Source organism: Syngnathoides biaculeatus, chromosome 6 (assembly GCF_019802595.1).
Source record: "Syngnathoides biaculeatus isolate LvHL_M chromosome 6, ASM1980259v1, whole genome shotgun sequence".
NCBI classification, from domain to species: domain Eukaryota; kingdom Metazoa; phylum Chordata; class Actinopteri; order Syngnathiformes; family Syngnathidae; genus Syngnathoides; species Syngnathoides biaculeatus.
Genome location: NC_084645.1, coordinates 15,810,681 through 15,837,180, shown reverse-complemented (window position 1 = coordinate 15,837,180; position 26,500 = coordinate 15,810,681). Strand labels below are relative to the sequence as shown.

The 26,500-nt window shown below is 45.8% G+C and overlaps 1 protein-coding gene across 9 annotated transcripts in view; it reads right to left on the bottom strand.

Annotated features, from left to right (window-relative positions):
• Positions 1-26,500, bottom strand: part of slc41a2a (solute carrier family 41 member 2a) — a 35,204-nt gene that overhangs the window by 7,749 nt on the left and 955 nt on the right. For 2 of the 9 annotated variants that reach the window (XM_061821434.1, XM_061821435.1), the window contains exons 2-8: positions 19,387-19,777; positions 16,257-16,364; positions 13,037-13,108; positions 12,786-12,930; positions 11,994-12,140; positions 7,155-7,302; positions 701-780 (exon numbers count right to left, since the gene is read on the bottom strand). In XM_061821434.1, coding sequence (XP_061677418.1) covers positions 701-780; positions 7,155-7,302; positions 11,994-12,140; positions 12,786-12,930; positions 13,037-13,108; positions 16,257-16,364; positions 19,387-19,740 — 1,054 coding nt within the window. In that variant the 5' untranslated portion in view covers positions 19,741-19,777. The other 7 variants (XM_061821432.1, XM_061821433.1, XM_061821438.1 and 4 more) reach the window with 6 other exon arrangements.

Sequence of the window (26,500 nt, the reverse complement as noted above, 5' to 3'; positions counted from 1 at the left end):
CAGGCAATATGTGACCACTTGGATATTGTAGAATGACACTTCTGCAACTTTGCGCATGGATGACGCGCTCTCCGCTCACATTTATTTTTTCGTATAGACATTGAAGTGAATAATGTTATATGTATTTTTCATTACAATATCTATTTTAGAATGTTTATAGGGATGACACCCGGGCTTTAAGGAAGTCAAAAACAAGAATGTTGTGTTAATGTAGTTTGTTTTGTTTAAAGATGTTGTAGCTTTGATCAAATGAAATGAGTGTACTCCAATGAGCTATATTAATAGGTATTTTTAATCAGATTTAAATTAAACTGTCAGGCATTTCAGAAAAGCATTACAAGCAAACTAAACAAAACTAAAAAAAAAAACGATGGTCCTTGTTCAGTCATCAGTCTTATTAACAAAAAAAAACAATACAGTATTTCACAAATTCTGCTGGGGTATTTTGAATTTATCAGTACAACTTTTACTTACCAGCAGTCTTACATATTTTTTCCCACTGACATTAAAAATGCTCTCCTACAAAATAATAAAAATGTTTAATAACTGATCTGTAATCTGATTGTTTTTTTCTGTATCTGTAAATGAATGTCCATTACTTTTGTTTGATTCTGATGACATAGGATTGATTCTATTCCTCCCCAAGCCTGCATGCCAAATAATTTAATTTACCATGAAAAGAAAAGAGAAGACAACTCACCATTGATAACTGGGGCATAAAGTATGATTCCAGCCAAGTTAGGGTCTGACACAGTCTTGTCAAGAATAAGTCCACCCATACTGAAAAAAAAGACCCAGATTCAAATAACAGTAAACAGTAAATACTTCTAAAATATGTGTATCTCAATAGAAAATTTAAAGCCCCGTTTCAATACAAAAATGAATTATGACCTATGACATATCCAGTCTCATGTCAAAATGATTTATGGCCTATGACATATCCGGCTCATAAAAATGATTGATTGTCTAAGAGGTCATCCGGTGTCACACAGTTGGCGCACTTTGTCATGCTCCTGGCTTCCTGCCCAGGCTGGGCGTGGCCAGCCAATTAGTCTGAGCACACCTGCACCTTGTTCTAGCTAATGCCTCCCAGTATATATAGGACTTGGGGGACGACTTGTCCTTCGCCAGATCGTCATCCTTGATGCTCCGTTCTCGCACTCCCGTTCGCCTGACTTCTGCTGTCCGTGTACCGACCTCCGCCTGTCCCTTGACCCCGCTCTCGAGCCTGCCGCACGATTACTTCTGCCTTGTTTGGACTGCCTGCATGATCCCTGACCTTGGACCGAATAAAAGTTTCCTCTATACTCTCTGCTTATGTCTTGAGTCGTACATTTGGGTCCACCCTCGTGCCCGGTTTGTGACAGAACGATCTGGCCATAACATGGACCCAGCCGACTCTGAAGCCATCCGCCGTTCGCTGCAAGTCCAGAGCAAACGCCTGGTCGAGCACGAGGCTGCTCTCCAGGTTACTAATAAACGTATCCATGAGCTCTGTGCCCGGCTGGAACCGTGGCTAGCTTCTCAAGCTAGCACGGCAGCTACGCCGACGATGGCCGTTCCGCCTGTTACGGACCCCTCCTGTGCCGGCATAACTCCGCTTTCCCGACCAGAACGGTTCTCAGGCAACTCCGGCAACGTCAAGCCCTTCCTGGCGCAGTGCGATCTCCATTTTGAACTACAAGCGTCCGCTTTTCCCCACGGACCGCTCCCGTATCGCCTTCGTCATTTCCCACATGACGGGGAGGGCGGAGGCGTGGGCCACTGCAGAGTGGAGTCGCAACTCTGAGATCTGCCGTTCATGGACGAGGTTCGTCTGCGCGCTCACCCAGGTATTCCAGTACGCGGCTCCGGAACGCCAGGCGGCGTCCTCATTCATGACAATTCGTCAAGGCCATCGCCACGTGTCCAACGACGCCATTGAATTCCGGATCCGGGCTGCCGAGAGCCGGTGGAACGAGAAGCCCCTCCATGACGCCTTCTACCAGGGACTTTCTCCAAGATCCGTGGCCACTTTGTTGCTGTGGATCTTCCGCCTTCGCTGGACGCCCTCATCGCACTGGCCCTCAAGGTGTATCAGCGCCTGACCTTGCAGGGTCAGATGGACGGCCTGAGGGAGGAGGAGACGGAGAGGCTCAGCCCGGTCGCTTCCCGGCCACCCACGTTGCCTTCTACGTCGGAACCCATGCAAGTGGGGTGACTCGGCAGCCCAGCGGAGGAGCGCTTACGTCGGCGACAAGAAGGGTTCTGTTTCTATTGTGGACGTCTGGGACGCGTAATCCTCTGCTGTCCGGCTCAGCCGAAGCACCCCGACCTTGGGATCTCGACGCCGGTGAGTGTGCGGTATACTGGCGCTAAGTCGGGGCAATCGCTTTTGCACCTCACAGTCGGTACAGACTCTCACTCGTGCTTAGTGATCGCGTTCATTGACTCCGGTGCGGATGCGAACCTCATACTTCCTCGGGTGGTCGAAGCGTTGCGAGCGGCAACCTTCCCCACACAGCGTCCTCGTATTGCTTACGCCACCAACGGCAAGTTCCTCTGCCACGTTACACACCGCACGCAAACCATACGGATGGACTTTCCGGACACGCACATGGAGCGGATTAGTTTCCACGTTTTCAATTCTAGCAACAGTGATATAATCCTGGGAGCCCGTGGCTCAAGAGACACAACCCCCACATTGACTGGGTCACGGGTCGGATTATGGCATGAAGTGAGGACTGTCACAAGCAGTGTTGGGCCGCCGGGGAGGACGGAGGGATCCAAGTTGCTGAGCTTAGCACCGCCTCCGAATTAGCCACGGTACCCTCTTGCTACCATGATTTGAAGGAAGTTTTTTCGGAGTCAAAAGCAAGATCCCTGCCGCCGCATCGGCCTTATGACTGTGCCATTGAACTCCTCCCGGGTACCTCACCCCCCAAAGGGAAACTGTTCTCTTTGACAGGACCGGCGCACCAAGTAATGAGGGAGTACATCGAGAAGTCCCTGGCAACAGGACTCATTCGCCCGTCATCCTCACCAGCTGGTGCAGGGTTTTTTTTTTTCATTAAGAAGAAGGATTCCACTTTGCGACCCTGCATCGACTACAGAGGATTGAATGACATCACAGTCAAGAACAGGTACCCCTTGCCCCTGATAGCTACAGCCTTTGAACTCCTCCAAGGAGCCTGGATCTTCACCAAGCTGGACTTGCGCAGCGCGTATCATCTGGTGCGGATCCGGGAGGGTGACGAATGGAAGACTGTTTTTAACACTCCCACGGGGCATTACGAGTATCTCGTGATGCCCTTCAGACTGACCAACGCCCCGGCCGTCTTTCAAAACTTCATTAACGACGTGCTTCGGGAGTTCTTGAATAAATCTCTTTGTATACCTGGATGACATTCTTATCTTTTCGGCAGACCTAACCTCTCATATTCAACAGGTCAGAGAAGTGCTCCGGCGTCTGTTGCAGCACCAATTGTTCGTAAATATGGACAAGTGTGAGTTCCACTGGGCATCCGTGTCCTTCCTGGGCTTAGTCCGGGCGGAAGGAGAGATACGTATGGATCCCGAGAAGGTCGACGCGGTGCTGCAGTGGCCTACCCCCGCCAGCAGGAAGGACGTACAGAGGTTTTTAGGATTCGCTAATTTCTATAGGAAGTTCATAAGGAACTTCAGCTCCGTGGCCGCTCCTCTGCATGCGCTCACCTCGTCACACACTGCCTTCACGTGGTCCGGGACCTGCCAGGAGGCCTTCAGCAAGCTTAAGGCAAGTTTCACTGCTGCGCCCGTTCTCATTGTTCCGGACCCAGATAACCAGTTTATGGTGGAGGTTGACGCATCTAATTCGGGAATCGAAGCGACTTGTCTCAGAGGAGTCCCAGGGATGGAAGAATCCACCCGTGCACGTTCCTCTCTAGGAAGATGATCCCGGCAGAGAGGAACTATGACGTGGGAGATCAGGAACTGCTGGCGGTCAAGACCGCGTTGGAGGAGTGGCGGCACTAGCTGGAGGGCTCGCAAGTACCATTCGTGGTCTTCACGGACCATAAGAACCTAGAATACCTGAAGTCCGCAAAGCGGTTGAACGCCCGCCAGGCCAGGTGGGCCCTGTTCTTCACCCGCTTCCGCTTTACTCTGTCCTTCCGCCCAGGCTCCAAGAACGGCAAGCCAGACGCACTCTCACGGATCCACGAGGGAGGGCGCACGGACTCAGAGGCCACTACTATCCTGCCAGAGGCGTGCTTCGTGTCCGGGTTCACTTGGGCGGTCGAGTCACTGGTGAAGGAGGCCCTGGGAGAGGCTCCGCCGCCCGCGGATTGTCCGTCGGACCGCCTTTTCGTCGTTCAGTCTCTGCGGGGAGACGTTGTCAACTGGGCACATACCAACAAGACTGTGTGCCATCCGGGTATGGCGAAGACCCGTTCAGTGGTCGAACAGAGGTTCTGGTGGCCCAACCTTAGCAAAGACGTGAAGGACTTCGTCAATGCCTGCCCGGTATGTGCGGCCAATAAGTCGTCTCGCTTACGATCTGTAGGCGAGTTGCGTCCGCTGTCCATCCCCTTCCGCCCGTGGTCACACATTGCGCTGGACTGTTGTTACCAGCCTGCCACCCTCCCAAGGGAACACAGTTGTGCTGTCTGTAGTGGACCGTTTCTCCAAGATGGTCCACTTCGTGCCGCTTCCGAAGATCCCGTCGGCAAAGCAGACACCCCAGATGGTGTTGGACGAGGTCGTCCATTACCACGGGCTACCCCAGGACATCGTGTCGGACAGGAGTCCGCAATTCAGCGCCCACTTCTGGAAGGAATTCTGCAACCTCATTGGCGCTTCAGCTAGTCTGACATCGGGTCATCACCCGGAGTCTAATGGCCAGACGGAGAGGATAAATCAGGAGTTGGAGACAGGTCTTCGATGTCTGGCATCCAGGGACCAGAGCACGTGGAGCCAGCACATCAAGTGGGTGGAGTATGCCCACAATTCTCTACCCTCCGCCTCAAGAAGTATGGCTCCACTCCGTGTCGTGCATGGCTATCCTCCGTCCCTGTTTCCTCCACTGGCCACACTCTGCGGTCCCATCGGCCCTGGCCATGGTGCGACGCTGCAAACGGACCTGGGAAGCAGCTCGGAGGACACTGCTGGGCATGAGCAGCACCTACAGGTCCGCAGCGAACCGCAAGAGAAGGCCCGCACCAGAGCTCAGGGTGGGACAGCGAGTGTGGCTCTCCACCAAAGATCTCCCGCTGCGGATGGAATCCCGCAAACTGGCTCCCAGGTTCGTTGGCCCGTTCCCGATTTCCAAGATCATTAACCCTGTCGTCGTCTCGCTGAAACTGCCCAGGTCGATGAGGGTGCACCCTACGTTCCACGTCAGCAGACTTCGCCCGAATCGCACTTCGTCGCTCGTTCCTCCGGCCAAGCCGCCCCCCCGCATGGTGGATGGTGGGCCGGTGTATACTGTGCGCCGGTTGCTGTCTTCCCGCCGCAGAGGAAGGGGGGTCCAGTACCTGGTGGACTGGGAGGGATATGGCCCGGAGGAGCGCTCCTGGATCCCCTCCCGCTTCGTCGTAGACCGCTCCCTCATCAGGGACTTTCACGCGGCTCATCCTGATGCTCCTGGGCCGTCCAGAGCCGCCCGTTGAGGGTGGGGGGGGGGTACTGTCATGCTCCTGGCTTCCTGCCCAGGCTGGGCGTGGCCAGCCAATTAGTCTGAGCACACCTGCACCTTGTTCCAGCTAATACCTCCCAGTATATGTAGGACTTGGGGGACAACTTGTCCTTCGCCAGATCGTCATCCTTGATGCTCCGTTCCCGCACTCCCGTTCGCCTGACTTCTCTCCGTGTACCGACCTATGCCTGTCCCTTGAGCCTGCCGCACGATTACTTCTGCCTTGTTTGGAATGCCTGCATGATCCCTGACCTTGGACCGAATAAAGGTTTCCTCTATACTCTCTGCTTATCTCTTGAGTCGTGCATTTGGGTCCACCCTTGTGCCCGGTTCCTGACACACTTGTTTGTTGAGATCACTTTTAGGGACACGTGCCAGCTGAGGTCGCTTCCAAAATGGCGTTGCATCTGTTAAAAACAAGGTGAGCTCATGTTTCCTGGCGTTGTTGGGGTGTGACATCCTGTTAACATCTCAGTGTTGCCCACGGAAGGCCCTTACAAGCACCATTGTCGTGGGACAGGGTCAGAAAGCAACCTAGTCACAGCTGTGACTACAAATGATATTTTTTCTTGACCAGATGACATTTTCCTTTGACATCCCCGAACATGATGTAACACCCCAACAACACCAGGAAACATGAGCTCACCTTGTTTTCAAGGGATGTGACTCCATTTTATTCTCACGGGATGCTACTCCTTGTCAACGGACGTGATGGCAGCTGGCATGTGTCCCTACAAGTGACGTCAACAAACACGTGCCCCAGCTGCGTGACACGGGATGATTTTTCAGACAATCAATCATTTTTTATATGAGTCAGGGCAGCACAGTAGTGGTGTTGGCCTCAGTTATGTGGACCGGGGTTCAAACCCCGGCCCCGCCTGTGTGGAGTTTGCATGTTCTCAGTGCCTGCATGGTTTTTCTCGAGGCACTCTGGTTTCCTTCCATAGCCCAAAAACATGGATTCACTGGAGACTCTAAATTGCCCATAGGTGTGATTGTGAGTGTAACTTTTATCTGTCTCTATGTGCACTCTGATTGACTGGCAACCAGTTGCGGGTGTACCCTGCCACCTACCTGTTGACAGCTGGGACAGGCTCCAGCACTCCACAACCCTCATGAGGATAAGCGGCTCAGAAAATGGATGTTATCTGTAAGCTATTATCATCATCCACTATCTGAACCGCATATCCTCACAAGGGGCAGGGGTGATGTAGCCTATCCCAACTATATTCGGGCATCATAATTATTTTAAAAGCTTGAGAGATTTGTATCTGTCACATGAACAATTGTATTTCTGTAAAGTATGTACAATATATGTATCACTTGTCTCTCTGTCTCTGAGAGATATGCAGGTCAAGGCTTAATGTCTTGAGAACAAGCCCACTGTACAATTTGATAGTAGTATAGTAATGGTGTAATACATGGCAACATTTTGTGAGATTATCTTAGCCAGTGGACAATGGATGTATTCATACAGTCCGAATAAAATAAAAGCAAATACCTGCTGATGACCATTGCTGTGATGATTGGTTCCCACCCAGTCCGGAGTAGGAGCCGACTCGCGGCATGTTTGGAGGAGATCACAATCCAAAGAGGTATCAGGCACAACAAAAACAGGTCCAAGAGGTACAACACATACGAATACAAGTCTGTCAAGAGAAAGCGTTTCATGACTGTGTGTCATTATATATAACATATTGATTACTAACTATTATTACTACTAATTATAATTTTTTTCTTCATCTATGCGAGCAGTGTATTGTAACAGGAAGAACAAATAAATGTTCTTCCATTAGATACAGTAAACATGTGGCTACACCAGTTGCTATTCACACAACAGAATAAGTCATGGCTTCATGCAAGTACTGTATACTCTATGTATGTATACAGTGTGTGTGTGTGTGTGTATATATATATATATATATATATATATATATTGCATTAATTTAAACAGCCCCCAATTTCGAATGTCAACATTTGGAAATGACACTAATGTACAAAAAAAATAAATAAAAAGATGGAAAAAAAATAGTTACTAAAATTTGAATCTTGATCTGTACATGTGCCAGTTTGTGCAAGTCCAACTGTGTTTTGTATCTGTCTGAATTTGTTTACAACCAGTAAGCGATGTCATTTTTAGACATGTTGCAAGAAGTCAGTCGTGCTGCCAATGATCATTTCTCTTCTTCTTCGCAAGATAATAGAAATCCTCAACTTGTGAAATCCTCAAATTGTGTGTGTTTAGGGAAGAATTTGTCTCAAGCATGCTCTGTAGAAATGGTGGTATACATTTGCTTGCAGAAAATAAATTGAAGTGGAAAAAAAAACAAATTATGCACCTTTTTTCTTCCTCAGTGTGCTTTGTTTAAGTTTTTAGGCTGACAACAATTGCCGCCCTCTTCAAATAAAAGTTGTATGTAAAATTTAATGGAAATGTAACTCATGTAGTGTATTTAGTTCCAGCTTTATTGCTTGTGCAAGTCAGGGACAATCACAAGTTGTATTGACCAATGCATACTCCCTTGTGGGAGGCAAGTCTTACACTCTTTAACTTAAAATCTTGGACTGATAATGGCCCAGATGTTTCACGTTTTAGAAGGGGCTTCCTGTCAGATCCAGGAAGGGAGGAAGACAATTTACTATCGATGAGGGAGTAGCACTCTGCTCACCCCCATACCATCCAAGATCAAGAATTGCCCAAGATTAAAACAAGGCCAAGACTTTTAGGAGTCAAGACCAAAAAAAGACCAAGACCTTCAAAATGTGGTCTTGAGACAAACTGTTTAACATTAGGTGGGAACCTGAAAGAACATAGAAAATATACACAAGTTGATTAAATAGGTGGTAGAAACTGAAACAGCACAGTATATTGTGTGGTTTTTAAAAGCACATGTACAGGGGATGATAGATTAGAATCGTTATTTTCAAATTTGTGTCTCCTTATGGCTGCAATCTTTGTTGGGTATCATTGCTGTTCAGTTTTGAAGCAAGTATCTGAATCCTTACTGCTGGTGTGGAAGTTAATGGGCTACTCCCTGGTATACTAGTATTAAAAGTAGTTCCCGGCACTCCTGCGACCCTTGTGAGTATAAGCGGCTTGGAAAATGGGAACGTATCAACAATCGAGGAATTTGCTTCCGCCAAACAGTGGCGCGAAAAGATCAAATGAGCAAAAGACAAAGGAACACTCAGGTGTGCAAAGTGTTCTAGCATTTTGAGTTCTCATCAAAGAACAGTATTATGGAAACTAAGCAAAAACGTGTCAATAATGCCTGCCTGCACTCACAGTCGTGTTTTTTTTTTCCTCCCTGGATAATGACAATGTAGGAATATAACATGAGAGTGTCGTAGCTAATGGAAATTGAATTCTTTGGGGGAAAAAATGCTCGATTTATGTGGGAGGGGATGATAGATAAGTACTCTATTGCATACCCTGCTTTGATCGGTATGATACAACGCAAATCTAAAACTATTATGACATCATTTTAAAAATGAGATTATCTCAGAATTTAAAAGAACTACATCTTGAACTGGAGGAGAGGATGTAATGGTGTTTTTGGGTATAAGTAAAACATTCACTCCAGAATTCCAATGCATACATTATTCTTTTCAAATCTCACCATTTGTAAGACAATTCTTTTAAAAGGAAAATTATGTTACACAGGTTGAAAACCTGAGACGTTTACTCCGATTTTCACAAATGAGATGTTTCATATAGTAAAACAAACTGAGTGGCTCACACTGACCAACATGCACACACGCACACACACATCTCTGTATCTGTTTTTTTACTGATGGCGACAACATTTGTTAATAGCTCAGCATGTGACCTCCGACCTATCCAAGGAATTTGACTCTGACAGATGGTAGGTTTTATTACACCTTCACATCTGTGATTTTGGAAAATCCACATTGTGCAAGACATTTGCGTTCGAGAGTGATGGCACCTGTGTTTTGAAAAGACTTTGGTGAATTGTGAAGGGGTCAATGCTTTGTTAATAACCCCAGGATGGATCCTTAGACTCAGATTCAAGTTTTTATCACATCTACTCGTCTGCCTGCAGCATGGTGAGTCAGCTGTAAAGCGTTGGCCTCACAGTTCTGAGGTTCCAGGGTTCAATCCTGGCCCCACTGTGTGGAGTTTGCATGTTCTCCCTGTGCCTGCTCTGGCTTTCTCCGGGCATGGCGGTTTCCTCCCGCATCCCCAAAACATGCATTCATTAGACACTCTAAATTGCCCCTAGGCAATGTTCCCTCTAAGCTGTGCAGCTGTGCAATTGCACACTTCTCGCACACTCTCAGCGCACAAGAAAACCAATCCGGCGCAGTGAACGTACTGCAAATTAATTTGATGTATAACGTTTTTGGCTGTATCATTTTGCCGTGCAATTCAGTGAGTGACAGCTGTCCAGCCAATCATACGATACAATCCAAATACGCTACGCAACCAATCACGGCATTGACAGTACTTGCGCATGTGCTGTGCTCTACACACGCCATAACAATAACAGTGCGGTGTAGTTCAGTAATGCTAATGCTAACCCCATATCATGGCGAAACAAGCGGATAGTGAATGTGATGGGTTGGCTCCCCAAATGAAAGTAAAAAAAAACTGTGGTTCTTTTAAGATGGAATGGCTATCGGAGTATGTGCAAATAGAAGAACAAGCGGTGAAACTGGGTGAGATCTTTTCTTTTTCAAGTGAGAAAAAGTGGTCTACCTAACATGCACCGATGGTAAAGTTGTCAATTGAAGCTGGACTACCTCACGCAACACATTCAGCAGAAAAGTCATTTGAATGCCATTGGAATTATACGAAGCCTCAAGATGGGAAAAAGGATTGGTACATTATTGCGAGAGAGTGCGAACGACCGGGAGAAAATAACTCGGTGTCTCACACACACACGCAGATAAAAATCTGACCCTGAGAAAGTTAAAGTTCTCCGACAATATTTTACTTGGCATTAAAATGAATGCATCAATGCTGTCAGTTCAACGCTTACGGCCATGCTATCTTGAGAACGCCCGATCTCAAATCTGGGAAGCTAAGCGGGTTTGGCCCTGGTTAACACTTGGACGGGAGATGGGATGCTGTAAGCTTCTCCCCCCGGCTAAATGCAGAGGGGTTGCGTCAGGAAGGGTATCCGGCTTAAAACTGTGCCGAACAAATATGTGTTCATCTAGGATGACACGCTGTAGTGACCCCTAACAGGACAAGCCGAAAGAAAAAGAACAAGAATTCTGTTAGTTCAACAAATCCACGATCACATGGCAAAGTATGTGAGTATACCAGAAAGCTGGCGAAGCAAACACTATCCCTTTGAATTTGTAAACTCAGTCAATGAGATCAATCAAGTGCAGAATGAGACAAGGTGTAAGATTAAAAATGCACCCTGACATACCCTAATAGTAGATGGGCCCACAGATAACAGTCCACAAAATGCTAGTCATATATATCAAATTCAGGGAGAAAAATTATGTCAGCTATAAAACTGTGTAAGTTGGCCAAATGAGATATATTATAAGTAAACTAATGGAAATTGCTGTTGTAATTTGATTCTTTTAATAAACCATGAAACTTTCTATGATGATGTGTGATACTGGTGTGTGGCCACAGTGAGCACTTCTGATGTTGCTCATAGTGGTCCTCAATGTGCTCAGGGATCTAGTCTCTATGCCCAGACAGATGAAAAATTAGAGGGAACATTTCCTCTAGGTGTGATTGTGACTGCGGCTGTTTGTCTGTATGTGCGCTGCAATTGGCTGGTACCCAGTTCAGGGTGTACCCTGCCTCTTGCTCATTGACAGCTGGGATAAGCTCCAGCAGTCCTGCAATCCTCGTGAGGATAAATGACTTGAAAAATGAAGGAATCAATGAATCACTTTCAGGTCACAATTTACATTTGTGTTTTATTGTGATCTATGCAATTTTATTGGAAGTACCATATAATAGTATAGGTGGAACAGTGGAGCAGCTCTCGAGCGTTGGGGTCACATTTCTGAGGACCAATGTTCAAATACTAGTCCCGCCGCGGTTTAAATATTCTCATCAACATCACTAAAGGACAGATTTCCGTATGCTATAGAATATAAAATTGTCCTAACGTTTGTTTAACTGAACAACAATCATTACTCTATAACCATAATTGTTAATAAGTTATGACTTCAATATTTAAATGTATTCATTGCATCAACCTTGTAATGGTATATTCAATAGCAACCACAATCAAACTATGTGGTTTCAACATACCATCATTAAAACATTTTATTTCAGTTTGTATTTTGATGGTTATAACTTTTGGGGAGAATCCACTATGGCTATATGCTGACTTCTACTTACCCATGAAGGAGTAGAACCACTGACTGAAGCAGCCCAGTAAGGCCAAAGTGATAAGGTCTCCAAAGCTGGCTGCAATGGGTGTGGCCACATTGTCAGGGTTGATCCCAATTCGCTTTGAGCCGATAATCAGTCCCACCATTATAATACCTAGACAGAGGCAAAATATATGGACCATGCTTTTGATACAGTTTGTCTTTATAGTTATTGTTCTGTCATTGTTTATCAGTTCATGATCAAATGGATCATAATAGAGCGGCCACTGAAGTTGAGAAGTTGTGCTTTGATATGCATATATGCACTACTCATACTGTATATGCCTAATAATTTTAATGTGCATTGATATTTGAGGGGGATTCAACATGTCAGTAAATGCCCAATGTTAATAAATGTTAAGTATAATGCTCATACACAATCACACGTATGCACATGCGTGGTGACAATTTGGTAAGAGAGAAGTAAAAATAAGAGTGGATTTAATCGTTGTCATGTACACACAATTACATTATCGAGATAATGCCAAACTCAGAACTGTCAAACATGACCTTCACATGGGAAGATATTAAAGTTTAGAGTCATCATTATAATTTTACAGGTAGACACCTGACACTCATCACAAAGTCACGCATCATATTTTGACGAGTCTCATGATTGATGACTTCTTGATGAGTTGTGCCTAAAGTGACGCTCCCTCTCCTCCTGATATCTTACATTAATAAGAACCACATGAACAATACTACAGGCTCGAGCAAATGAATGCACCAAGATGACACAAGACAGTTTTGTTATATTTACCCTGGAACAGTGAAGCCACAAATGTGGTACAAACACTGGTTGAACACAGAAGGCCGACGTGATCCAATGGTAACCTTCCATCGGCAATCCAGCCCAAAACGATAGCCATTAGGGATGCTAAAAGGCCCAGAACAGTCGATTGTAGCTGCAGGATAAATAGGATCAGTAAATAGCCCCCACGGTAACTGATTACAATTGCTGATCATTGGTGTGTGATACATCTACTTTGTAACAGACTTTTCATATCGAACCTGCTTGAGCCCCAGGTTGCCAATGATCAGCGTCCACTTTTCATTTGCAAGTTCTATTTTTCCCACATTTACCTGAAATATAAACATATTAATACATTGTTATAACAGGATGATTCAATAAAAAAATAAAGGATGATTGGATTTATGGTAGGTTTTTAAAAATTTGGAATATTTTTTCATTATTTTGTTTTGAAGGTACAACTTGCTCTACTCGGAAATGTATAATACAGCAACTTCCCCCCATTGAAAACAACAGCAAAAAATAGTAGTTACAGAATATAAATAATCTAGAGAATAAAAATAATAATGATAATAATTGGATCATTATATTTGAAAAGCAGGAGAAAGAAGTATAAACTTATCAGGTCCTAACCCTTTATCTCAACGTCAAATTCAGTGCCTCTACTTTAAGAATGTATATATAATACTCTTTGGTAATGTTAGATATGTCATACAGTATGTGTATACAGTACTCTATGTGCATAATCTACATACAGTGAGTATATCATACGATATACACTTCCTTCTCCCCAAAACTGAATTTATGACGCAATATGTAGTTATCCAAATAAACAGTACTATCAACCTTGCTTGTAAATATGAATAAAATACACTAATATACTAGTTAAAAATAATAAACAATGTACCGTGTGCATAGCTTTCCATAACAATAACATAATTGTTCTTTAACAAATAATAATATAGGAATATAGTCATAGTACAATTTATGTACTGCAAGTGGATGTGCTGTCATAGTCCTTACAAGGGGACAGAAACCACATGGTGCAAGGAGTCAAAACATAATTCCGTGAAAGAGACTATTGTTAAATCTTATGGTTGTTTATCAAATTAAATTCACGTCCAGGTGTTTTCATTTTCATTGTGCAGCATTTGTTTTATTGTGTTATTGTATGTCATGAGCAGTATTAATGCTCTTCAATAAACACTGAAGGTCACATAACATTGTATTTAAAACTGTTGGCTTGTGTGCCTACAATAAGTGGAGAAAGTCCAGTAGAGATAAACATCTTTAAAAAAAAAAAAATCTATTTTAAAGGGATTTTGAAACTCAATCCCCAATGTTTTGTTTTTAGTCTACACTTGTTGGTTGTGGGAACACTTTAGGGAAAAGCCCTTTTATAATCCAGCATGATTTTGCCCCAGTGATCATTTTTTTCCCCTTTCCACTTCAAAATAGTACTGCTTCAGTGACTGCAATGACCTTGCAAATGTATCAATTAGATCGAGACATTCTACCAAATAACACACATTTGGAACAATGTGAGGTGGGGCCCCGTAGCTCAGTGGTTAGAGCACTGGTTTGGTAAACCAGGGGTTGTGGGTTCATATCCCACTGGGGCCTCCACTCCCTGAGAAGGGTTGTATCAGGAAGGGCATCCGGCGTAAAAATTGGGCCAAACGTATATGTGCGTTCACCTGAGATTTCACGCTATGGCGACCCCGAAAGGGACAAGCCGAAAGAAAGCTTTGGAATAATGTGAGGTGCCTAAATTTACTCCATGGCATCTGACTGTTGGTCCCAAAGAGCCATATTGTATTTGAGAGGAGACAAGAGGCCAGCAAAAAACAAAACAAGTTGTTCCAGTGCTTAGGACAAAGTACAACACTGCAGTTTCCAAAACAACATGGTATATCATTTATCATTTTTTTTGTGTATCCTCAACATGATAAACCTGCTCAAATGGTCAGCCATATGATACCGGCTTGGCCATTGTAGTGTATTTCAGCATTTCAATTGATGAAATCTGAAATCTGTCATGTTCTCAGTTTTGGTTAGGATGGTTTAATTTTTCCTGTGTTCCATATCTTGTGTGCTGATTTTGCCAGTTGTATCCACCTACTGGTATTTGCCCTTCTCCCTTTTCTTGACCAATCAGCTCCCTCCAGCCACACGTGTCTTGTTCAGGTGTTTCTCGTTGTCCCATCGAGCTCTGTGTATTTCTCGCCCTAGTTTCTTTCCATTCTTGTTGGTCCATTGTCCTTGTCAATTGATTACTTGTTGCATCATTGCTCATTGCGTTTTTGAAAGTCATGTCAAGTTTCTAGTTTAGGTTCAAGTCATACTTCGCTACGCTGAGTATTTTGGGTTGTTACATTTTAAGTTCTTTTATGGAATTAAAGATTTTTGAGATTGCTCTATTGCTGCTTGCCTCCCTTGTTCCCTGCAGTTGGGTCCTCCACTCATTGCCATGCCTTCCTCGCCCTTCACTACTCCCTGAGTAATGCTACTTCAAAGGAACTCTAAGTTCTATCCATTTACACAGTATCCAAGCCACTGATCCCCACAAGGTTCACAGGAGAGCTGGAGGCTATCCCAGCTAGCTTCGGGCAAAAGGCAGACTACACCCTGAACTGGTCGCCAGTAGGTCACAGGGCGTATTACGACACCATCCCTAAACAGGAATCAATCCCACACTCTCCACACCAAAGTCAGGCATGTGTACCACTTTACCATCAGTGACTCCTCTAAGTTCTACTTCAAAGGAATTCTATGGCCATTTGGGGCTTTTACAGTTAGCCACCTCTTGGCCACCTGTGGTTATTACCAGGGGTCCTGGATACAGATCTCCATTTATTAGTTTATTGCACCCAGGTATTCAATGCCCATAGACTCCCCGGAGCCAGAAGGGGGAGGGGGGGTTACGTTACATAGGTGAGGGGGAGAAGGGAGGGTCCCTGGGAGAAACACAAGAAGCGAACCTCTTCATCACGTCCAGTGGGGAAGGAGGATTTTTTTTTTTTTTTTAAGCAGAGAGTAAAGATTGGGGGGGGTCTTTTTTTCTGTCTCTCCCACTCAATGCATCATCTGACCTGTAGTTTGCAGCTTTGACACCTCTTAATAAAATAATTAGGCCAAACTTTAGTGTCTGGGAGTGCTTCCTCTGCCTTGCTGCCCAGACACAAGGCGAAAATACACTTCACCATCATATACGGTTTCTAATTTGTGAGCCGTTGGAGGTACCAAACGATGGAATGATGTCAAATTAATTGTGAGCTAGGCCCTCTTGCTTCCTGTCCAACAAATGATTCTTGACCTCATAAATATTGTCCTATCCAGCCGAATGGAAAAAACATGCAACAGAGTGGAATCTGTTATATTTGCATGTTAAGTACACTACTACGGCACATGTATACAAGGTGTCATAATACTTTAGTCTCTATCTTGTATGTCTGTGCATGTTGCTGTGGCCACACTCACAGCCGTTGACAGTCGAGAAGCAAGCGTCATTTCCAGGTTTCCCTTCATGCCCAACATGGCAGGAAGCAAAATGAAGATCTCTGTGATTTCTTGGAATACGTCCCAGGTCTGTCAAGAAAATATAAACAAGGGTGAAAATAAATAATTATCAATTAAATGCCTAAAAACATTGTTTCATGCATTGGCAAAGAGATTTAAAACTAAGCGGCTTCTGATATTTTTCAGTCAAAAGCAGCAAAAATAAAAATACAAACCAGTGCGCGGTGTGCGAGATCACCCATAGCTCCTGAAAAATTATTGGTGAATAGTTTGTGGGAGAAAATATTCAGTTAATTGTTGAAGTGTTGTTGTCCATGTCAATAATTAATTTAAATACGTAAGTACGCTGGACGACTGGTTGTCATGCTCCTGGCTTCCTGCCCAGGCTGGGCTTGGCCAGCCAATTAGTCAGAGCACACCTGCACCGTGTTACAGTTGATGACGTCCAGTATATATAGGACTTGGGGGGACGACTTGTCCTCCAGGCTAGATCGTTCTGTCACGAACGGGGCACGAGGGCGGACCCAAATGCACGACTCCAAAGACACGCAGATGGTGCAGAGGAAACCTTTATTCAGTCCAAGGTCAGTGTTCAGGTAAGCAGTCCAAACCAGGCAGAAGTTATAGTACGGCAGGCTTACGAGGGTGGTCAGTGGACAAGCGTGGGCCGGTACACGGAGAACAAGTCAGGCAAGCAGGAGTGCGGGAACGAGGCATCAAGGACGTCTATCTAGCAGAGGACAAGTCGTCCCCCCAAGTCCTATATATACTGGGCCTCATCAACTGTAACACGGTGCAGGTGTGCTCTGACTAGTTGGCTGGCCAAGCCCAGTCTGGGCAGGAAGCCAGGAGCATGACAGTACCTGGTGGACTGGGAGGGATATGGCCCGGAGGAGCGCTCCTGGATCCCCTCCCGCTTCGTCGTGGACGGCTCCCTCATCAGGGACTTTCACGCGGCTCACCCTGATGCTCCAGAGCCGGCCGTTGAGGGGGGGAGACTACCAGCCAGCCAATTAGTCAGAGCACCGTCTGCGTGTCTCTGGAGTCGTCCATTTGGGTCCGCCCTCATGCCCCGTTCATGACACTGGTGAGCACATCTGCCTCACAGTTCTGAGGACTGGATTCCATACCACAGCCCTGGGTGTGTGGAATTGATATGTTCTTTCCGTGCCTGCATGGGTTTTCTCCTGGCACTCTGATTTCCTCCCACATCACAAAACGTGTGCTCGGTTGATTTAAAATTCTATATTGCCCATAAGTGTGAATGTGAATGGTTGTCTGTTTCTATGTGTCCTGCAATTGGCTAGCGACCAGCTCACAGAGTACCCTGCCTCTCGCCTGAAGATACTTGGGATAGTGAGACAAATATTATATGTACAACCATATTATCAAATGTAATGTTCCAATACTCTCAAATATAGTTACAATATTAACCATACAGCCATATACCCTCTATTTGCCCACACTCACAATTGTAGAACTATCATATTATGCACTTGTTTCATTAAAACAAGTTATCTCAGTTTAAAGGAATAACACATTAACTACAATTCTGGGAACACAGGACACTGCCACCCACAACTAGGTCAGGGAAACCTAACCACATTGGCTTTAAAAATACATGAAAAGGCAGGCTAGGGACAAAGAGGTGCAGATGCGGGAGGAGTAAACAACTCTGTCAGGATAAGAACAAATAAACCTTTGAAACTGTTGTGATGTTTTCATCACTTCCTATGAAATCTCATATTGACTTCTGTATCGATTGACCTGTGTGATTCTTAATAAAAGGCTCAGGTAGAGTATGAAGCTACAGAGATCAGACCAACTCACTGTGGCTTCATCGCTCCTGGCCAGAATCTTGCCTTTGGTGTCCGTGTCTATTGTCTCTAGACTTCCTACTTGTTGTGGTGATGGTAATTCTCCCATGACAGATAGGCTCCAGCACACCCGCGGCCATATTGAAAATAAGCGGTACAGAAAATGGATTGATTGGATGGACAGATGATGGATAGATTTAAAAAAAAAAATTACAATACCATAAAGCAACTGCACATGTTTGAAAATAATGTCAGATAAATATCATTTTATAGAATTGGTTCAGTCAAGTCAAGGTGCACGATGGTTCACACATGTGCAAATATCTTCCATTACATTTCTCTTCCCAGAATCATATTGAGAATCATATCGCTCTGATACTGAATCGAATCATTCTGCCCATAAATGTTTTTTTTAATTAAATCACTGATTGTTTATCTAGATATGTATTGAATCTGCCTTGTGTTATATATTCCTAACCTTAGTTGCACTGTAGAGTCTATTTTTCATGAAACATTTCCTTTGTGTTTACATTCAAGTATAAAATATGGTTCAGCACTCCAGATTCCAATGTGACCTGTATGAACCCTAGCTGACGTCCTAAAAACCTAGCTGCTTGATTCTAATAGCTGAGATCATTATAACAATCTTTGGGGCTTAGTGTAAGACTCAGCAGTATGATAATTAGCTTTTTTACAGCACTGTAATTTAGTCTAGGACTTCTGTGTGGAATACCAATGGATTATTGTCAGCCAAAGTACAGGACCATTAAAGGCATCTAAACAAGGTACAAACCGATTAGGTAATTGGACTGTATTATACACCATTGTAAATTGAAATGGCCAACTCTGGGGGGATCTTCCCAGCATTCTATACAATAGCCGATTTTGACTGAGTTTATTTTATGTCAGAGCGTTTTGTCTGGATTTTTCTGCTTGAAACCGGAAAAGAGTCTGCAACACATTTGGTATCATGGCATTATGTGGAAAAAGAACATTAAACCTTTCAGTCAGTGTGCGGATTTGCACATGTGACACATACACCATGTATACATTAACAAACACAAAGACCCCATTGTCCTGTTTAAATACCATGCTCATGGTAATCTGTGCTAACAGTGCAGTTCTGCATACTTTTTGGATTTGACATGATACTGGTTCTGTGGAGTCCATCTGGGAAATGGTGGATCCTTGGCCACCTTTGTTGCCAGATAATTGGCGGAGAAATTTGGCACTACTTGAGAACAAGTCCATTAAAGGACTTGGTATTTTTTCACCTGAACCACATCAAGCAGCAGTCCAGCAGAGACGGTTCCCAGCCCAGCCAGAAGGAATGGTACTATGATTTGAAGCACCAAGGAGCAGACTGTCTCAGCAGGTAACTCTTCACCACGTGGCATCTTTACCTCACCTGACCCACTGAACCTGGACCCGCTGTAGCACTCATTGGGCAGTAGTGGGTCTGTCTCAGTGTAGTCCTGTGCTTCATAATTGACAGTGACCGGTAAAATATTCACATTAGGGATGAGATGGTTCGGTCTTGCAGAGTGTTGTGGTATGTAGTGGTTCTGGGTGAACCTTTTATCCTCAGACCCACTTGTCATCAGATCCTTTGAATCTGGGAATACCATAATGTAAAGTTGGCTGATGGCGAGATGGAGTCCTGCTCTAAAAAACATAAACATAAACATAAAGAAATTCACATAAGGAACTCTGTCTCTCCATAAATTTCAACATAGGAGAAACAGAAAAATGTTTCTGGCCATTTGGCAGTTTGCTTGGTTCTGGTTTGGTTACAAAATAGGGAGAAAGAAGGGTTGTATAGAGTCATTGGATGTGTAGATAGCCTCCATTGTCACTTGACACACGCAAGTCTAATCAGCAGCACTAAGATCGTGTTGTCTGACAGGGATACGTGACTTAATTTCACATTCCGAAGCGATGGCTAGCTATGACACAACTGAGGTCATAGTCAATCCTCTGCTCAGTGTTTTTTGTTTTAAATGTAATACATTCATTCATTTATTTTCCGTACTGCTTCTTCTCACTAGAATTGCAGGAGCACTGGGGGCTTTCCCAGTTGACTCTGGGTGAGAGGGAGGGTACATCCTTACTTAGGTGTCAGCCGATTGCAGGGCACATATAAACGACCAACCGTGCACACTAACATCCACAACTACGGGCAATTAAGAGTTTTCAGTCAACCTGCAATGCTGGTTTCTGGAATCTGGGGGGAAGACCGAGTACCCGGAGAAAAACCTACGCAGGCACGGGGAGAATATGCAAACTCCACACAGACGAGGCTATATTTTGACCCTGGTCCACAGACCTGTGAGGCAGCTGTGCTAACCAATCGCTCACAGTGCTGCCATTTTTAATACAATTAGCTAAATTTATGTGAGTAACACATTAATTGGACATTCTCAGTTTCCCCTACATGTTACTGTGAGTGCGACTGTTGTCCGTCTCTATACGCCCTGCGATTGATGGGCAACTAGTTCAGGGTGTTCCCCACTTCCTGCCCGATGATAGCTCGGGTAGGTTCCAGCACTCCCGTGACCCTTGTGAGGATATGCAGCTCAGAAAATGGATGGATTTGAGTAATAATAAAATTAATAATTTCCTACATTAGTGTTACAGTATTTTTGGACATTATTATTGGCAAAAATGGTCATGGGATCATAATGTAAAGTTTTGATTCATTGAAAAATATTTCAGTTTTCCACGTGTATTACTTTAAAACATTTGTACCGCTAGACGTACAGAGATCTTCCTGGTCTGTAGATGGTGAAAGAAGAGAAAGTTTGAACGTGGCATCTTCCAGAAACAAAGTTATGATGCTTGGTGTGTGTGTGTGCGTGTGTGTGTGTATGTGTGTGTGTGTATATAAAAATGTAAAAGGTCTTACCGTTAATGTTTAGTAAGTCCACAGACAATAACTTCTCATGCTGCACTGCTGACTGTGACCATTTCTTGAGACATCATCCTCTGAATGTGCTGAGTCTCATCAGAGTTAAGTGCGACATCGTCCCACCCCTCTCCCAAACTGCTCCATAGACACTTATAAGATATACTGTAGCAAGGATGCTCACAACGTCTGACAGTTGTTTGTTAGGAGAGCTCTTATACCTACCTGCAGTTTACTACAATTAGCAATTTTAGGTGCTTTCACTAATCCTGCATGTTGTATTTGTCATGGTCCTGCTGGTCCCCAACGCAGCATGCACCGGCAGCAATCAGTAAGGTGCACACCTGCGCTTCGCTCCACGTAATCATGGCTGATACAAATAGGACCTCACATATGGTCTGGCCTTTGCCAGCTCGTTGCCTCATGCCTCGTTCCCGCACTCTCCTGATTCCATTCCTGCTCTCTCGTGGACCGACCCAGCCTGCCGACTGACCTGCCTTTCATGCCTGCCGACTTTGTTCCTGCTGCTTCCGTGGACTGCCTGTTTGATTCTTGACACTGGACTGAATAAAGACGTTTCCCGAACCGCCTCTGCATCTCCCGAGTTGTGCATTTGGGTCCAACCCCGTGTTCTGGTCATGACAGAACGATGTGGCCATAACATGGACCCAGCCAACTCAGCTGCGATCCGTCAGTCCCTCCAGATCCAAGGTAGACGTATTGCCGAGGAGGAAGCCGCTCTCCAGTTGACTAATCACAGGTTACAGGAGATATGCGCTCGGCTGGACTCCTGGTTCATGTCCATGTCCAGTGGTCCCGGCACCAGTCCGACGACAGCTCCCGCCGCTCCGAGTCCAAGTCGGTCCGAGCCTGCTTCTTTGCCAGTCACTGACCCCCAGCGGACCGTGTGTTCCCCACTCTCCCGTCCTGAGCAGTTCTCTAGAGACCAAGGTAATAATAAGCCCTTTTTCACCCAGTGTGATCTCCACTTTGAGTTGCAGTTCTCCACCTTTCCCACTGATCGCTCCCGGATAGCCTTCGTGATATCCCACCTGACGGGGAGGGCAGAAGCCTGGGCCACAGCCGAATGGAGCCCTGGTTAGGATAAACTGTGGCATCTGGACCTCCTTTGTGGGAGCTATGACGCAGGTATTTCAATACGCGGCCCTGGACCGTGAGGCGGCAGCTTTGTTTATCTCTCTCCAGTAGTGGCAACGCAGAGTCACAGATCATGCAATTGAGTTCCGCATCCGAGCGGCAGAGAGCCAGTGGAACAAAGGAGGACTAATCGATGTGTTCTTCCAGGGGCTGTCGCCCGTGATTCAAGACCGCCTCATGACAGTGGAACTGCCCACAAACCTGGACTCTCTTATTGCAAATGCCTTGAGGATCGACCAGAGGCTCGCGATACAGGGGCGGGTCGACCCACTACAGGGGGACGCCCGACGGAACCTCGGACCATAGACCGCGCTCTGGAGCCCATGCAAGTCGAGGGGGTCAACGGCTACCCCGAGGAGCAGCAACAATGCCAGCGAGAAACAACGCCAGCGAAAGGTTGGGCCACCTCGTGGCCCATTGTCCTGTCAATCCCGCACTCAGGTTGTCCACGACAATCGGTTTAAACTACACCGTGGGCAGTTTGACACGGTCCCTGCTTCATATGACACTAAGCGCAGGCGGACCTTCATGTACGGCTATGGCGTTCATCGACTCCGGGTCAGACGCGAACATCCTCAACGCACGAGTAGTCGATTTATTTGGCTTGGGAACATTTGGGATGCAGCATCTCCGGCACGCTTATTTGGCTAATGACAAGTTTTTGTGAATAACCCACCGCACTCAGACTATGGACATGACATTCCCTGACGCACACACCGAAAGCCTGAGTTTCCATGTCTTCGACTCCCAGAACAGTGACGTTATTCTGGGGAGTCCCTGGCTCAAGCAGCATAACCCCCTCATTGACTGTCCCTCTGGCCAAATCAAATCTTGGGACTCAAAATGTGGTGTCACATGCCTCGCATTCCCTGAAAAAAGGGACCCGCCGGTCGCTCCGGTAGTACTGTGGCACTAGCAGCCGGAGCTAGACTTGTCTCTCGTACCTCCCTGCTATTCCGATTTGAAAGACGTGTTCTTTGAAGCAACTGCTAAGTCTCTTCTGCCTCACCGGCCGTATGACTGTGCCATTGAATTGCTGCCTGGCACATCACCCCCGCAAGGGAGACTCTTCTGTCTTACAGGCCCAGAATACCAAGCCATGAGGGACTATGTGGAGGAGTCGCTGGCGGTGGGTTCTTCACCCGCCGTAACTGGCTTCTTCTTTGTCGATAAAAAGGACACAACCCTGCGCCCCTGCATCGACTACCGGGGCCTGAACGACATCACAGTTAAGAACAGGTATTCCCTTCCCCTAATCGCCACAGCCTTCGAGCTGCTGCAAGGAGCTCGAATTTTCACCAAATTGGACTTACGGAACGCATACAACTTGGTGCGCAGTAGGGAGGGGGACGAGTGGAAATCCGCCTTTAACACGCCCACGGGGCACTATGAGTGCCTAGTAATGCCGTTTGGACTCCCCAATGCACCACCGGTATTCCAGAATTTCATAAACGATGTTCTGCGTGAGATGCTTAATCAGCATGCTTTCGTCTATCTCGACGACATTCAGATTTTTTTTTTTCTCCAGACAAGGATTCCCATGCCGGGCATGTGCGGGCTATGCTGCAGCAACTGCTGTGGCATAACCTATATGTCAAAGTAGAAAAATGCAAATTTCACCAGCCCTCCGTCGCGTTCCTGGGTTTCATTCTACCCGAGGGTTAAATCAGCATGGATCCCAGTAAGATGGAGTCCATCTTTCAGTGGCCCACCCCCACGAACTACAAAGAGGTTCAAAGATTCATTGGATTTGCTAACTTTTGGCTTACGTTTATTAGAAACTTAAGCACCATTACTGCTCCCTTACATGTGCTCACCTCTCCCCACTAATCTTTTGAATGAAATGCAGCTTGCCAAGCGGCCTTCAGCAAGCTCAAGGCCGGTTTCACGTCAGCCCCGGTCCTCATTCTCCCTGAACCGGAGAGACAGTTTGTCGTCGAGGTGGACGCATCGAACTCTGGGATAGGGGCAGTCCTCTCCCAGAGGAGCCCCAGGCGCAAGAGACTACACCTCTGTGCCTTCCTTTCCAAGAGGCTCTCCGTCGGAGAGCAACTACAACGTCGGAGACTGTGAGTTGCTCACAGTCAAGACTTCTATGGAGGAATGGAGACACTGGCTGGAGGGGACTCAGGTTACGTTCCTAGTACTGATGGACAATAAGAAGCTCGAGTATCTCAAGGCTGCCAAAAGACTAAATGCTCGACAAGCTAGGTGGGCACTCTTCTTTACTCGTTTACGGTTCACGGTGTCCTTCCGACCAGGGACCAAGAACAGCAAGGCCGATGCCCTATCACGAATATACAGTACAAGGGGGAACAAGCTGAAGCCGGGCACGCCCTAATTCTCCCTGAATCCTGCTTTGGCTAGATCTTCACTTGGGTGACTGAGACCCAAGTGAAGGAAGCTTTGAAAGACTCCCCTAATCCGGCCGGATGCCCTGCCAGCAGACTATTTGTCATGCCCCCACTGAGGGGGAAGGTGATAGACTGGTCCCACACGAATTGGACTGTGTGTCACCCGGGCACAGCCAATACCCTGTCAGTGGTGGAACAACGCTTTTGGTGGCTGAACCTTAAAAAAGATACAAGAATCCGTCAATGCATGCCTGGTTTGTGCAGCCAATAAACCCTCTCGACAACGGCTTGCTGGGGAGCTACGTCCGTTGGCCGTTCACCAATGCCCCTGGTCCCACATATCCCTAGATTTTGTGACTGGTCTCCGAGTTCGCAAGGTCACACTGCCGTTATTTCGGTGGTGGACCGGTTCGCAAAAAGGCGCTTATCCTCACACGGGTCGCATGACTGCTCGAGCCAATCCCAGCTGTCAAGGGGCAGGAGCCAGAATACACACTGAATTGGTTGCCCACCAATCGCAAGGCATAGAGACAACAGACAAGCACTCACACTCACAATCATACCTACGGTCAGTTTAGATTGTCCAATGAATGCATGTTTTTGGGATGTGGGGTGGGGGAGAACCAGAGTGCCTGGAGAAAACCCATGCAGGCACGGGGAGAACATGCAAACTCCACACAGGCAGGACTGTGATTTGAACCCCGGTCCTTAGAACTATGAGGCCAACGCTCCACAGATGCATCACCATGCCAACAATTTTCCCCATCCATCCATCCATCCATCCATCCATCCATCCATCCATCCATCCATCCATCCATCCATCCATCCATCCATCCATATATTTTCTTTGCCACTTATCCTCACGAGAGTCGCGAGGAGTGTTGGAGCCTATCCCAGGTGTCAAGAGGCAGGAGGCAGGGTACACCCTGAACTCATTGCCAGCCAATCGCAAGGTACACAGAGACAAATAGTCACACTCACAATCACACATAGGGGCAATTTAGAGTGTCCAATTAATGTTGCATGTTTTGGGGATGAGGGAGGAAACCAGAGTGCCCAGAGAAAACCTACACAGGCATGGGGAGAACATGCAAACTCCACACAGGCAGGGCTGGGATCAATCCCGGTCAGAACTGTAGGAAAACATTCTACAGATGCATCACCATGCCACCGATTTTCCCCATTTTAAATAAATTATATTTTAATTTAATCTGGTAGTTGTTACACTGGCTACAAAGGTTCTTAAATATAACAAAGTCAATGTCCTGGAGCGGCCATCGCAAAGCCTTAATCTAATGTTATTGAAAAATTATTGGCAGACTTGTAAAGGCATGTGCGAGCAGAGCGTCCGACAAACTTGCCTCGGTTACATCAGTTCTGTCAGTAGGAGTGAAACAATATTCCTGCCAAATATTGTAAGAAGCTTGTTGAAGGATGTTGAAAACATTTCACACGTTGCACAGTTTAAAGGCAATGGTACTAAATGGTAATAAAATGTATCTCAACTTCTAAATATTGGATGAAAAAATTATCTAGCTCTCATTATTCTGACATTTAGTGATTATAGATAATATGTAATTATCTGGCTTTAACCGGCAATTACACACTTTTAAGGCAGAGGTGTCAGACTCCTTTTTTGTCTCCAAATTGTTGTTACGATTTCTTTTAAAGGGCCACTATACCACCCTATATTATTACATAGACAACAAATGAAAAATGTTTTGAACTCAACAGTCAAGGGAAATAGTTTGTAACAGTTGTTCCAGTTAGTGTACTGTAAAATGAGGTTTAGTAACAAAAAACATGATTGCAAATATTAATTCCATATGGCATTATGAATCATGGTGGTTTATGCGCATGATTCGCTTTCGCAGGCCACAAAGAATGATGTGGTGGGCTGGATCTGGCCCTTAGGCCCAGAGTTTCACACCAGTGGTTAGGAGCATCTGTCTCACAGTTCTGAGTACTGGG